This window comes from Pan paniscus, chromosome 13 (assembly GCF_029289425.2).
Source record: "Pan paniscus chromosome 13, NHGRI_mPanPan1-v2.0_pri, whole genome shotgun sequence".
Lineage (NCBI taxonomy): Eukaryota > Metazoa > Chordata > Mammalia > Primates > Hominidae > Pan > Pan paniscus.
Genome location: NC_073262.2, coordinates 98436985 through 98449626, shown reverse-complemented (window position 1 = coordinate 98449626; position 12642 = coordinate 98436985). Strand labels below are relative to the sequence as shown.

The following is a 12642-nucleotide window of genomic DNA, read 5'->3' as shown; positions in this document are numbered from 1 at the left end:
ACCTAGAGTAATTTTAACAATAAAAAGTGAGAAAAAGACAAAACTTTTCAGAAAAACCAGAGAAGGCTTAAGTACGACAGCTCTTTTTCTCTGACAGGAAAACTGAAAGTTGTAAAGATGTAAACTTTCAGAAATAAATGTTTAGAAAATAATACTTAACCTAGAAGAAAAGAGAGTAAGTAGTAAGCCACAAAACATTCAAAAGAGTAAGTTTGGAATTAACTGGAATAAGCTCTGGAATGAACCCTAATATATGTAAGGCTTTGATGCACTATAAATTAAACCTTATAACCAACAGAAAAATGATACATCACACCAGCAAGTGGTATTAGGAAAATTGGCTTTGTGGAAAAATATTTTAGGTCAGAGTCTCACTTCACACCAAAATATGTTCCAGATGAGTTTAAAAATTAAATACGAAAGAAAAAAAGACGAATGGTAAAAGGAAACATAGTCCTTTGATGGGAAAGGATGTCCTAAGCAAATATGCAATAGAAAAAAAAAATATATATATATATGTTATTTTTGAGATGGAGTCTTGCTCTGTCGCCCAGGCTGGAGTACAGTGTCAAGATCTCGGCTCACTGCAAGCTCTGCCTCCTGGGTTCACGCTGTTCTCCTGCCTCAGCCTCCCGAGTAGCTGGGACTACAGGCGCCGGCCACCACACCTGGCTAATTTTTTTGTATTTTTAGTAGAGACAGGGTTTCACTGTGTTAGCCAGGATGGTCTCGATGTCCTGACCTCATGATCCGCCCACCTCGGCCTCCCAAAATGCTGGGATTACAGGCATGAGCCACTGTGCCCGGCCTGGCAGAAATATTTGAAAAGAAAAAGTTTCAACCTATGAAACTTATTTGTATCCTAATTTAAGCCGTAACACTATAATCCAAATACCTTAAGACAATGGGGAATTATATTTTCTGCCTTGATACTTGACAAAACTGTGAATTATTAATTTTTTAAGATGCGTCAATTTTTAAACAGTTCTTATCTCCAAGAGATACTTGCAGCTGAAGTTTTATGATGTCTAGGATTTGTTTATAAATAATCCAGGTTAGATAAGGAATGGATGAAACTAGATTGGCCGAATTTACAATGCCTAAAGCAGGATGATTGGTAGTTATATCAAGTACCAATTATATACTATTCTCTTTATTTTGAGAAAGCCTTGAAAATTTCTACAACAAAAAGTTAAATTATAAGAAGAAATACAGGCAAATATAAAAACAAGTGGAAGGTCAGGTACAGTGGCTCATTCCTGTAATCCTAGCACTTTGGGAGTCTGAGGTAGGAGGATTGGTTGAGCCCAGGAGTTTGAGACCAGTCTGGGCAATGTAGCAAGACCCCATCTCTGAAAAAAAAAAAAAATTAGCTGAGCCTGGTGGTCCATGCCTGTAGTTCCACCTATGTGAGGTTGAGGTGGGAGGATTGCCTGAGCCTGGAGGTTGAGGCTACAGTAAACTGTGATCACACCACTGCACTCCAGCCTGGGAGACACAGCTAGACGCTGTCTCAAAAAATAAAATAAAATAGGCTGGAGGCAGTAGTTCACACCTGTAATCCCAGCATTTTGGGAGGCTGGGGTGGGTGGATTGCTTGAGCTCAGGAGTTTAAGAGCAGCCTGGGCAACATGGTGAAGCCCTGTCTTTACCAAAAACACAAAAAATTAGCTGGGTGTGATGGTACCCACCTGTAGTCCCAGCTACCCAGGAGGCTGAGGTGGGAAGATGGCCTGAGCCCAGGAGGTGGAGGTTGCAGTGAGCTGAGATTGTGCCACACTGCACTCCAGCCTGGGCAACAGAGTGAGACCCCATCTCAAATAAATTAATTAATTAAATAAGAACAAGTTGAAAACTGGGGGAAATATTTGCTAAAACAATGTTTAAAAATACAGATAAAGTTTTTAAATTAGCACATGTGGCAATGAGTGCTGGTTGTTCCTGCCATCCACTCACCTTTCTCTTCAGTATCAGCACCCCTGTGTTACATGGGCACATTGCATCCAGGGTAAAGAACTGTATTTTCTAACCTCTGTTGTGGTTATATATGGCCATATGACTATGGTTGGGTTTGGTCAAATTACTGTATTCTGGCCAACAAGACGAGAGTGGAAGTACCATTTGTGACTGCCAGGAAACACCCTTAAAGGATATTTCTTCTTTTTTTTTTCTGATGGTTGGAATGTGGATGTGGTATAAAAGGCCATATTGGCCAAAGAGATCAAAGCCATGTGCCAAAAATAGTAAAGCTGCAAGATGGCAGGATCTTGGATCCCTCACTATTTAGATACACCATCCTTTCAGCCTTGAGCTGACTATCTTGGGCTCTCCTGTACATGAGACATAAATTTCTCCTTGTTGTTGCTATTATTTTGGGTTTTCTGACGGTTGTCACTGAACCTAATTGTAAATAATATATCCTACAATGAAAAGATGGTCAAGTATGTTAGTATACAGTTTCCAGAAAAAAATATATAGTTAACCAAAGAACAGCTAAAAACACCCTGCCAAAAATAAAAATTTTAACAGTATTTTTTACCTATCAAATAATAAAAGTCATAGATACATTATTGAATGCTGACAGTATGGTATAGTGGTTAAGAGAGCGACGAAGGAGCCAGACAGCCAGGTTCATGTCCCTGCTTTGCTTTGTCATTTACTAGCTGATTTAACTGAAAAATTTATTTTGATTTATTTTGATTGCCTGTCCTATTTCATCTGCAAAACACACTTTTTACAGTTATGAGGATGACAAGAAAATACAGTGCCAGCATGGTGTCCAGCATTTGTAAATACAGTGATATTTTGTAAAAATAGGTTTAAAAACAAATGACAAAATGAGTGCTCATTGCAACTCTGAAATCTCTACAGCTTTTCAGGAAAGTAACTTGGAATATAAATAGCTTTTAAAATGCTAATAACTGTTGACCATTAATTCTACTTCTAGGGCTCCAGCCTGATTAAGTAATTAGAGATGAACACAAAGGTTCATTCATAAAGATGTTCACTGTGGCATTATTAATAATAGTATAAAAGTAGAAGCAATCTAAACAACAGAAAATTAACATATTTAATACATTATGATGCATTCATATTATTTAACCATGAAAAATAATCATTTTATGCAAGTAGAAAATAAAAATGAGTTTAAAAATAATCTGACAGGCTGTTGGCTGAGATCTCAGCAACGGAGCAAATCACCAAGAAGACAATTTTAGGAATTCATTTAGCCAGGAGTAACCTGTGGGAAGGAGAAAATATGTCTGCACTTTCATGGCAATTGAGATCCAAATACCTGTCACCCCAGCACCCTGAGCCCCTTCCTTCCCATCCAGATTGTACACCCATCCTTTGAGGGACTTCTACAAAATGCCATCATCCAAATTTGGCCATGATAGCATCCCAAACACCAAAATGTAAGACTTTAACTCAGCAAAGATATCAATAGCCTTAACAATGTCACTGATCTTTGATCCAGGGATTCCTGCTCTAGAATGCTATCAGAGGAAAATATTCTGAAATGCAGTTTTTTTAAATACAGTGTTTGTTATAATATTCAGAACGAGAAACAATCCAAATATCTAATAATTGAATACTGGTTTAAAAAAGAGAACACTAATATGATACACTATTATGCAGTGATTAAAAGCATGCTTATTAGAGTTTTCAATAACATGGGGAAACATTTATGCTGTTAAGTCAAAAAAATAATTAGCATGCAAAATTCAATGTGTTGTTTAGTCTCAACTATGTGTGGAGAAAGATAAATAACACTAGAGAGATAATAATTTATTCAACAGTTATACTATATGTAGTTTGTGTCATTTTTCTTTTTTTTTTCCTTATTTATGTTTGAGACAGGATATTGCTCTGTGGCCCAAGCTGGAGGGCAGTAGCTTGATCATGGCTCACTGCAGCCTTGACCTCCCAGGCTCATACAATCCTCCCAGCTCAGCCTCCCAAGTAGCTGCCACCTGGCTAATTCTTGTGTTTTCTTTGTAGAGACAGGATCTCGCCATGTTGCCTAGGCTGGTCTTGAACTCCTGGACTCAAGCAATCCTCCTGCCTCGTCCTCTCAAAGTGCTGGAATTACAGGCATGAGCCACTGTGCCTGGCCTTTGTGTCATTTTTCTATCAATCTATATACTGTATGAGTCAATTATTAAAATATTAGGGAGAAGTAGAGAGAGTAATTAAGCAAATCTAATTAGGAGCAGTTTTCCATTTCTTATTTATACCTTTCTTCCTGTACTTTGCAGATGTTCTACAATAAGCATTTTTAATAATTAAAAATATGGTAACAATTTAAATAACTACAACTGGAAATGCCTTTTCTCTGGTGTCTCAGATGGATAAACTTCGCTGCCATAATACCTGGGCGCCTGGTGAACCCCAGGCCAGGCAGCATGCACCCAGCAGGACTATGACTCAGGAGAAGGGAAGCAGGCAGGATGACTAGGTAGACCCACCACTTAAGTCCTTCCCACAGAATGTAGCTATTTTTATGGCATTATTTCTTTATACTTTTCAGAAGACGAAAATAATTTTGTAGGTATCTAGGAACAGAATTTATCTATAAGGCTGAAAGAACTTGGAGGGTTGAATATTTATAGTCAATATTTAAAATAACATGAAATCTTTTCTGATTTTACTCCAGTGTTGCTAGAAAATGTTGGCGAAGAACTAGATCCTATTTTGGAACCTCTTCTACTAAAACAAACCTTTAAGCAGGGTGGGAGTACATGTATCCGGCTTGGGGACTCCACAATTGAATATGCACCTGACTTCCGCTTCTATATTACTACCAAGTTAAGAAATCCTCATTATCTTCCTGAAACATCAGTAAAGGCCAGTATATAAAATGAATGTTTCTTTATCAGATTTTGTAATTAGTGAGTATATATTCCTTCTGAGTCATAAGAAGAACAAGTCTTCCTAAGAAAATGGATTTTGCTTTATTTTGATATTTCCTGAAATTATTGCTATAATAATTTCCAAATGTTGTGTTGGTGAGTACATGTAAGTAATAAAGGAAACTTCAGCATGCTGTGAAAAAAGGTCATCAGAATCAAATTTCTACAATTGATATGATTCTTAGATTTTCATTGTTAAAAATAGAAGATATATGCCCACATTCTTTCTTTGTAATAAATGATGATATGCTAATTATTGAAATTGAAATTCAGAAACAGAACTCCATTCTTCTTTCTCAGACTAAGGTTGCTGCTGTCTGATTTTATGTAATTACTTAAAAGAACTGTTTTCAATCACTTCTTTTAGAATACTAAAAATTCCTTTAAAGAGTAAATTGAGCTTAAAGTTTTTTAGTCAGTGACTAAAATGTCCTGAGATGTTGATCTGCAGCTGAGCTCCTAGGTTTATGGGCTACACCTTATTCTGTTTTTAGTCCTACTTCTTAGCCTCGGTTGGCATTCATTAAATGTTTGTGGAGTGAGTGAATGAGTGAGTGAAGGATTGCTTTCATTTACAGAGGCAAGCAGGAGAAGACATTAAGAAGCTTATTTAGATTTTGAAAGTTATATAGAGAGGCAAGAGTTATATAGTGAATTCAAATACTTGCCTTTATTGGAAATATTTAAATTAACATAGGCATCTCTCTGCAGAGAGGCAGAGAAAAGATCGAGATGGTGTAATTTATTCCCTCCAAGATGAATAAACATGATCCCTGCTCTCCAGAGGTCTATCTTATAAATAATGTGTATGCAAAGTGACCGAATTGTGTGACTAGGAAGACACAGCGGAGCTGCAATGTGTCCTGGGAGCTCAGAGTTCAGGATATACTTAGGGTGGACATTCAGGGATGTCAGGAAGACTAGGGGAAAATGGAGTGACCCTTGAACTTAATTTTAAAAACAGAATGTTAAAACATGGAAATTCTTGGCTATTTTTAATTAATTAAAATCCAATATTATTTAAACACTTTCAGATGTCTACTATGTATTTACCTGCTAGGGAAGGGAATATCCAGTAGTAGTTAAGGCCATAGATTCGGGTGCTACTTGCCAGGTGTGCGATTTGGGACATTTCATGTAACCTCTCTGTGCCTCAATTCTCTCATCTGTCAAATGAGAATAATAAAAGTATCTATCTCATAGAGTGATGTGAATTAAATAAATTAATCTGCATAAGATGCTTAGAATAAAGCCAATAGATAGTATTACTATGAGTGTTACTTATTAGCAATATTATTTAACATTTAAATATAAGTGAAAAGAAGGAAGCAAAAAGGAAATGATAAAATCCCAGAGCTGTGTTAGAGACAAATGTTTAAGTAAATGACATGGAAAACCTTTTTTACTGTTCAGTAAAATACGTGGAACTATCGCACATAACATAAACAATTTTTAGTTCACTAATAACTGGTTATGGTAGGAGTCATAAAGTGCTGTGGGGAGGAAACTGACCTATGATTCAGTATCAAAACCCTTAAGATCCCTAGAGTGTCTTATTGCTTTATTATTTTTAATTGCTGGGATTGATTAAACAGGGATTAGAAAACATAGTGAGGCAGTTACTTGCTTTCATTTACAAATTATAATACTTCCTCTGGATCCCACTTTTAGGATCTTTTATGTACCTTTTGCTTTCAAAAGCACCCAAGGGATGGTGTCGTGCTGGTATAATCCTTTTGAGTCTAAATGAAAATAAAATTATGAAACCATAGTTTATGTTCTTAAATGTTTATTTGAGAATAAATGGCTTGATTTGAAAAGTCTTGATGTGAAAGGACCCAACATTAATGTAATATGAATGGATACCTCCTTGTGTCTGAATACAGTGAAGTAAAAGTTGCAAAACCTGCATTTTGCTACCACTGTGCCTATGGTTTTTGGATTAAAGCAAATGTAGCCTGTGGACTTGGTTTCTCATGCCAATAGGGAAAATATCTTCAAAGCTTTATACTTTTTCCATGAATAAATGGCAAAGCAGTAGAGAATTACATAACGTTTAATGAGTTTTCCAAATTGCTCAATTTTAAAAATTGCTTATCTCATATAAATTTATGATTATATCTATGTAGTCTATAGTTAGTGGCCTCCATGGTCTGCCATGGGACAAGTGGGGGAAAAGTTTTTAACCCAGATAATACCCCACTGAGGAGGTGCCTAGGTGTGGGCGGAAGGAGGGAATCATCTTCCTAGGGGTTTTGCAAGAAGCTGTTTTACACTTATTGGCCACAGGCAGGACATTTTCTTACAAAAATAAAATTACTCTGTCCCTGCAGAGGAAATATTTTCTTATAAGTAAAAGCAGGGAAACACGATATCTCCCACCCAGTAGCAGGAGCTGGGAATACAGAGATGTGGAGGCTAAAGCAACTCCATCTTGGATGCTAATCCACCAAGTTGGCTTCTGATTTACCTCTGTTCCGGGAAAGGTCTAAGATTTCCAGTTTATCTACTGTGCCTCCTGTAAGAGCAGGTACTTACCATACGTTCTGCTCTTCGGTCAAACAATCTTCAATTATTCTACACATCTCTTCTAAATCGTTTCTCCTGTGGTATATGAGCCCCGGGTCTTGTGGGTAATGGCACAGGGATCCACCGACTTGTCTCCCTGCCACCCAGGACACAGACATGGCTTATGTTTGTTAAGTCCCTATTAGATGTTTCTTTCTAAGAAGTTAGATATGTCAGCCTCTTTCTTCAGCCTCAGCTTCTGCTGATTTCAGGGGTAGGTTTGCATAGACCTGCCCACCAGGAAACATCAGATGAAAAGACAAAAACCAAAAGTAGAGAGAACAGCAACCTCAGTAACAGCATTACCTATTTTTAGTTTGTAAAAAAGGAAAACCTTTGAGCCTTGGCAATGCAAACAATTTATAAATCAGGCAAAACCTCCAAAGGTGCTTTAAAAAAGTCATTAAGATTAGAAAAATAACATTTTTGACTCTTCTTCTTCTTCTTTTTTTTTTTTTTTTTTTTTTTACCTTCCCACCAGTTGGGTAAAACACTGCTTGTCTTTAGGAGGGAGAGTGATGGCTCCTTCTATAGTTGTGCAGTCTGTACATAAAACAAAGGTGGAGTTGAAGAGGGCTGAAATCTAGCCCCAAGTTGCTTAGGCATTGGCCTGGTGCGGGGCTGATTCTGCATGCAGACAACATCTTTTTCTAATCCACACAAGGTACTTCATAGACTAGCAGAGCCTTGAGAGGAATAAAACATAAAAACAAGAACAACGCTTTTGCTTTGCAAATAAATCTTTTGAATAAGCTGCCTGTATTGGGTTTGGTTGATTATAACCTGCTACATGTAGGTAGTTTGCCCATGGGGTTGTTTCTTCTCTCCTAGTTTACATGTTTTATAATTCGAATTAAAATTCTTATTTAAAAAAACCCTCAGATTTTGGTATGCCAAAATGACATTTTTTAGCTGCTACAATTTAGGTTAAGTTGTGATCGAAAATGTGTTTAAAAGTTTTGGACAAAATTGTCACTAACATATAGAATGCAGTGGTGTTATCTGGGTTTGGGAAAGTACTTTCTATTAAGGAACCTCCTTTCATTAGGGAAATGATGAAATCAGGAGCAAACACTGAGTCACCTCTGATGATTTGTGGTAGTTGCTGAAATTTTTGTAGCATTTTCAAGGGTAAAAAAACAAGTATTTCTTTTTTTTTTTTTAATTTTACTTTAAGTTCTGGGATACATGTGCAGAGCGTGCAGGTTTGTTACATAGGTATACATATACTATGATGGTTTTCTGCACCTATCAACTCGTCATCTAGGTTTTAAGCCCCATATGCATTAGGTATTTGTCCTAACGCTCTCCCTCCCCTTGCCTCATACCCCCCAACAGGCCCCAGTGTGTGATGTCCCCCTCCCTGTGTCCATGTATTCTCATTGTTCAACTCCCACTTATGAGTGAGAACATGCGGTGTTTGGTTTTCTGTTCCTGTGTTAAAAAACAAGTATTTCTAATATTGCCGACTGCACACATTGAATTCTGATACATGTGGTAGAAAATGTTTGCCTTCAATTATAGGTAGTAGACGAAGAGTGCTCCTTGGGTCATACCTGCACACTCTCCAGTGGTAGAATAGATTCCTCTAAACGTGCTTTGCCTTTCTCTGCTGCTTTGTCTATGCTGTTTTGTTTGCCAAGAGCAATTGTTCTCAATCCTGGCTGAACATTGAAGTCACCTGGAGAGCTTTTAAAACTCCAAATACTCAGGCCACACTCTAGACCAATTAAACCAAACTCTCTGGACATAAGACCCAGACACTACTGGTTTTTAAATTTCACAGTAGTTTCCAATCAGCATCCAAGGTTGAAACTTTCTGCCCTGTAGAATGTTGCCCTCTTCTTTCTCTTGACTAACTGCTGATCACGCTTAAGTTTTAGCTCAGGTGTCCTTTGCTTGGGGGAAGTCCTTTTTGCCTCCCTGAGCTGGGTTGGGTGCCCTCTGTGCTCCTGTAGCATTGCAAGCTGTCCACTCTCAGAGTCCTTATCCCAATGTATGTTCTTTGTTCCTCTGTTTGCTCAACTAGATGAAAACTTTTCGAGGGCAGGGACCAGACTGTATCTTACTCTTCTTTATATCATAGAGCCTGATTCATGGTAGCTATTATTTTATATAAAATGCCTTTGGGAAGAATCATCAAGTGACTAAAATTTTAGGAAATAGAAGTAGCAGAGAGCAACTCTATGAACAGGGAATGTGGGCATTCTGATTGTTCATTCAATAAGTTTGTAGGGAGCATGACTTTCTGCTGAACAATACAACCATGAAGTCAAATAAGAGACGACCCCTGTGCTAAAGTTACTTTCATTCTGGTCTGGGAGAGAGGTGTATATGCCCATGATTGCATACAGTGTAATGTGTGCTGTAATGAGTTAAGACCCCTATGAGGAAGTGCAGAAAGTAGCTTGGGGTAGTGATTTGGGTAGAACACATTGTATGGGAAAGTGTCCAAGAGGAGCTGACACTTGATCTGCACACTGACAGATGAATAGGAGCTAATCTGGTGGATAACAAGGGGAAGGGCGTAGAGCAAACACTGAAGCACATGGAGGCATTTCATAGATAGCGTGTATGGGATTCCACAATCAGTTCCTTGCAGGAAAATGAAAGGCATGTGAATGGGAGTAGTGGGAGGTGATGCTTAAGACATAGGTGCAATGTATACAACTGTTATGTATCCATAAAAATTAAAATTAAAAAGATTGGTGATACATGGTGATAATAAAGAGCCATCTTTATTATTAAAAAAAGACATAGATGTGATTCAAGACATTAGGTCAGGCAGACTGCAGTATACATGAAAAAAAAAAGTGAGGATTTCAAATGAAGCCAAGGTCAAGACAGTGTTTATTGACTTATGGGTTCATTGGTGACCAGAGCCAGGAAGTTACTATGGTTTATAGCAGTGTGTGTGGATGAGTGTGCAGAGGCAGGGCAGGGAGCAGATTGTAAAGGGCTGTATCATGAAGTGAAGTGGAGGCAGAAAATATATATAAATAACATTTTCAATAAGTGTCGTTTCGAAAGCCCAAAGAGAGGTTATTCCATAGCTGGAAAGGATTGTGGGAGCAATAGAATGATTTGTTTGTTGTTTGCTTTTTTTAAAAAAAGAGTCCTCAGCATGTTTGCATGCTTATGGGAAAGAAACAGGAGATGTGGGCAATGAAGAGAGACCTGCCTGTAAGAGCAATTAGGTCCCCAGATGAAGCAGGTGTTAGCAGACAGTCTTGATGGACACCATGAAAATGTAAATTCCTTAGTTCACAATAGTGGCTGATTATCAGATTGTAAAAATACTTCACTCATGACAAGTAACTACAGTGTTCCCTTTTCTCTTATCTCACTTTGTAAGATTTCCTTTACTTTTGACACCACTAGAATCCTTAAAATGTAAATCAGCTGGTCCAACTATTATGATTCTAGAGCCAGGCTTTGAACCATATATTATACCATGGCTGCTCTGATCAACTGAAATGAAAGATAGCTTCCAACCTGATTCTAATGAATTTTGCTGTTAAAGAGTTCTCAGAAATTGGACTAGTTTGAAATGAGAATAAGTTGATCACCAAACAAACCCTTTGAGGTATTAGATTTTTGACTATGAGAAACTGAGGTGGGTTTTAAATCCAACAATCATATTTGCCTATGTCGTTAATCATAGTCTCTACAAATTACACCTTCACAAGTACTACCATATATAGTAAATGGAGTCTATTTTAAGGTCAGAACTTGACACATAAAAGCAGAGACTTTTTAACAGAAATAATGATGTAATTTTTGTATATTTTTTCATTTATAGGTAACATTATTAAACTTCATGATAACCCCTGAGGGAATGCAAGATCAGCTTCTGGGAATTGTGGTGGCACAAGAAAGGCCAGATCTTGAAGAAGAAAAGCAAGCCTTGATATTACAAGGAGCTGAAAATAAAAGGTTTTAAATGTCATAAACAGAACTATTCTTATTTGTTTCTAGATCACTAGAATGAATTAAAATACATTTTACAGATCTCTTTTGTTAGATTTAATAGGAATACTGCAAGGGAAAATATAACAGGAAAATATAAGGAATTATACCTCTATGTCAATTTAGAAAACTGCATTACTGAGTATATTTTTACATGCAAGTTCTTAGGCACTGGAAGAGCTAGAAGGCCTGCCAGAAGTCAGGGCAGGGTATTTTCAAATATTCCACAAAGTTTTAGCACAAGAGTTTTGGTATTCACTGTGTAACTGAGGTAACCTGTTTTTACTGGAGCATCGTATGAATGAATATGTTGCATCCCACTTTCTGCTCATAACATCTATATCATAGGTAGAAAGAGTAAAGCTGTATAAGTCATGTAACATTTCAGAAAATAAATGGAGTGCTACTTTCTATTCACTCTGAGCTGAGATCCTTGATGGCAGAGTAAATTGGCTTGCCGTATTTCTCTCTAGTTAGCCCATAAATGATCATTAAAAAGGGAACTGGAGCAGAAAGGCCCATCTTTGTGACATTTTACGAGATAAGAAATTAATTATAAGGCATCACCATTACAGATATTTGTCACAAAGTGATGCATTTCTTTAGGTTACAAGTTCTTTGTTTCTTATAAAAGAACATATACGTGAAATGATTTTAAATGACTTCTTTTTCTTCTAAGAAAATTTTGTTTTATTCCAGGCAGTTAAAAGAAATAGAAGACAAGATTTTAGAAGTTCTTTCATCTTCGGAAGGCAATATATTAGAAGATGAAACTGCTATTAAGATATTATCTTCCTCCAAGGCCTTGGCTAATGAGATTTCTCAGAAGCAGGAAGTAGCCGAAGAGACAGAGAAAAAGATTGACACCACCCGCATGGGCTATCGTCCTATTGCCATCCATTCTTCCATCCTATTTTTTTCTCTTGCTGATTTAGCCAACATTGAGCCCATGTACCAGTATTCACTGACCTGGTTTATTAACCTTTTCATCCTGTCTATTGAAAATTCAGAGAAATCAGAAATTTTGGCAAAAAGGTATGTAAAGGAAATACTAGTTAATATTAACTAATTAATGCATGAAATCAGAGAGTAATTTGTGACCTCCATTGTTGTCTCAGAGTGGTACAAGCATTACAGCCACTTACCTAAAATGAACTTGATTAATCATCGTATCAGAAGTAAATATGGGGGT

The 12642-nt window shown here is 37.2% G+C and overlaps 1 protein-coding gene across 1 annotated transcript in view; it reads left to right on the top strand.

The window, feature by feature from the left end:
* DNAH7 (dynein axonemal heavy chain 7) overlaps nt 1-12642 on the top strand; it is a 336155-nt gene that overhangs the window by 242577 nt on the left and 80936 nt on the right. Inside the window, exons 49-51 of the mRNA XM_008950635.4 lie at nt 4658-4848; nt 11284-11417; nt 12150-12485. Of these exons, the coding sequence (XP_008948883.3) occupies nt 4658-4848; nt 11284-11417; nt 12150-12485 (661 nt within the window). The remainder of the gene's footprint in view (nt 1-4657; nt 4849-11283; nt 11418-12149; nt 12486-12642) is intronic.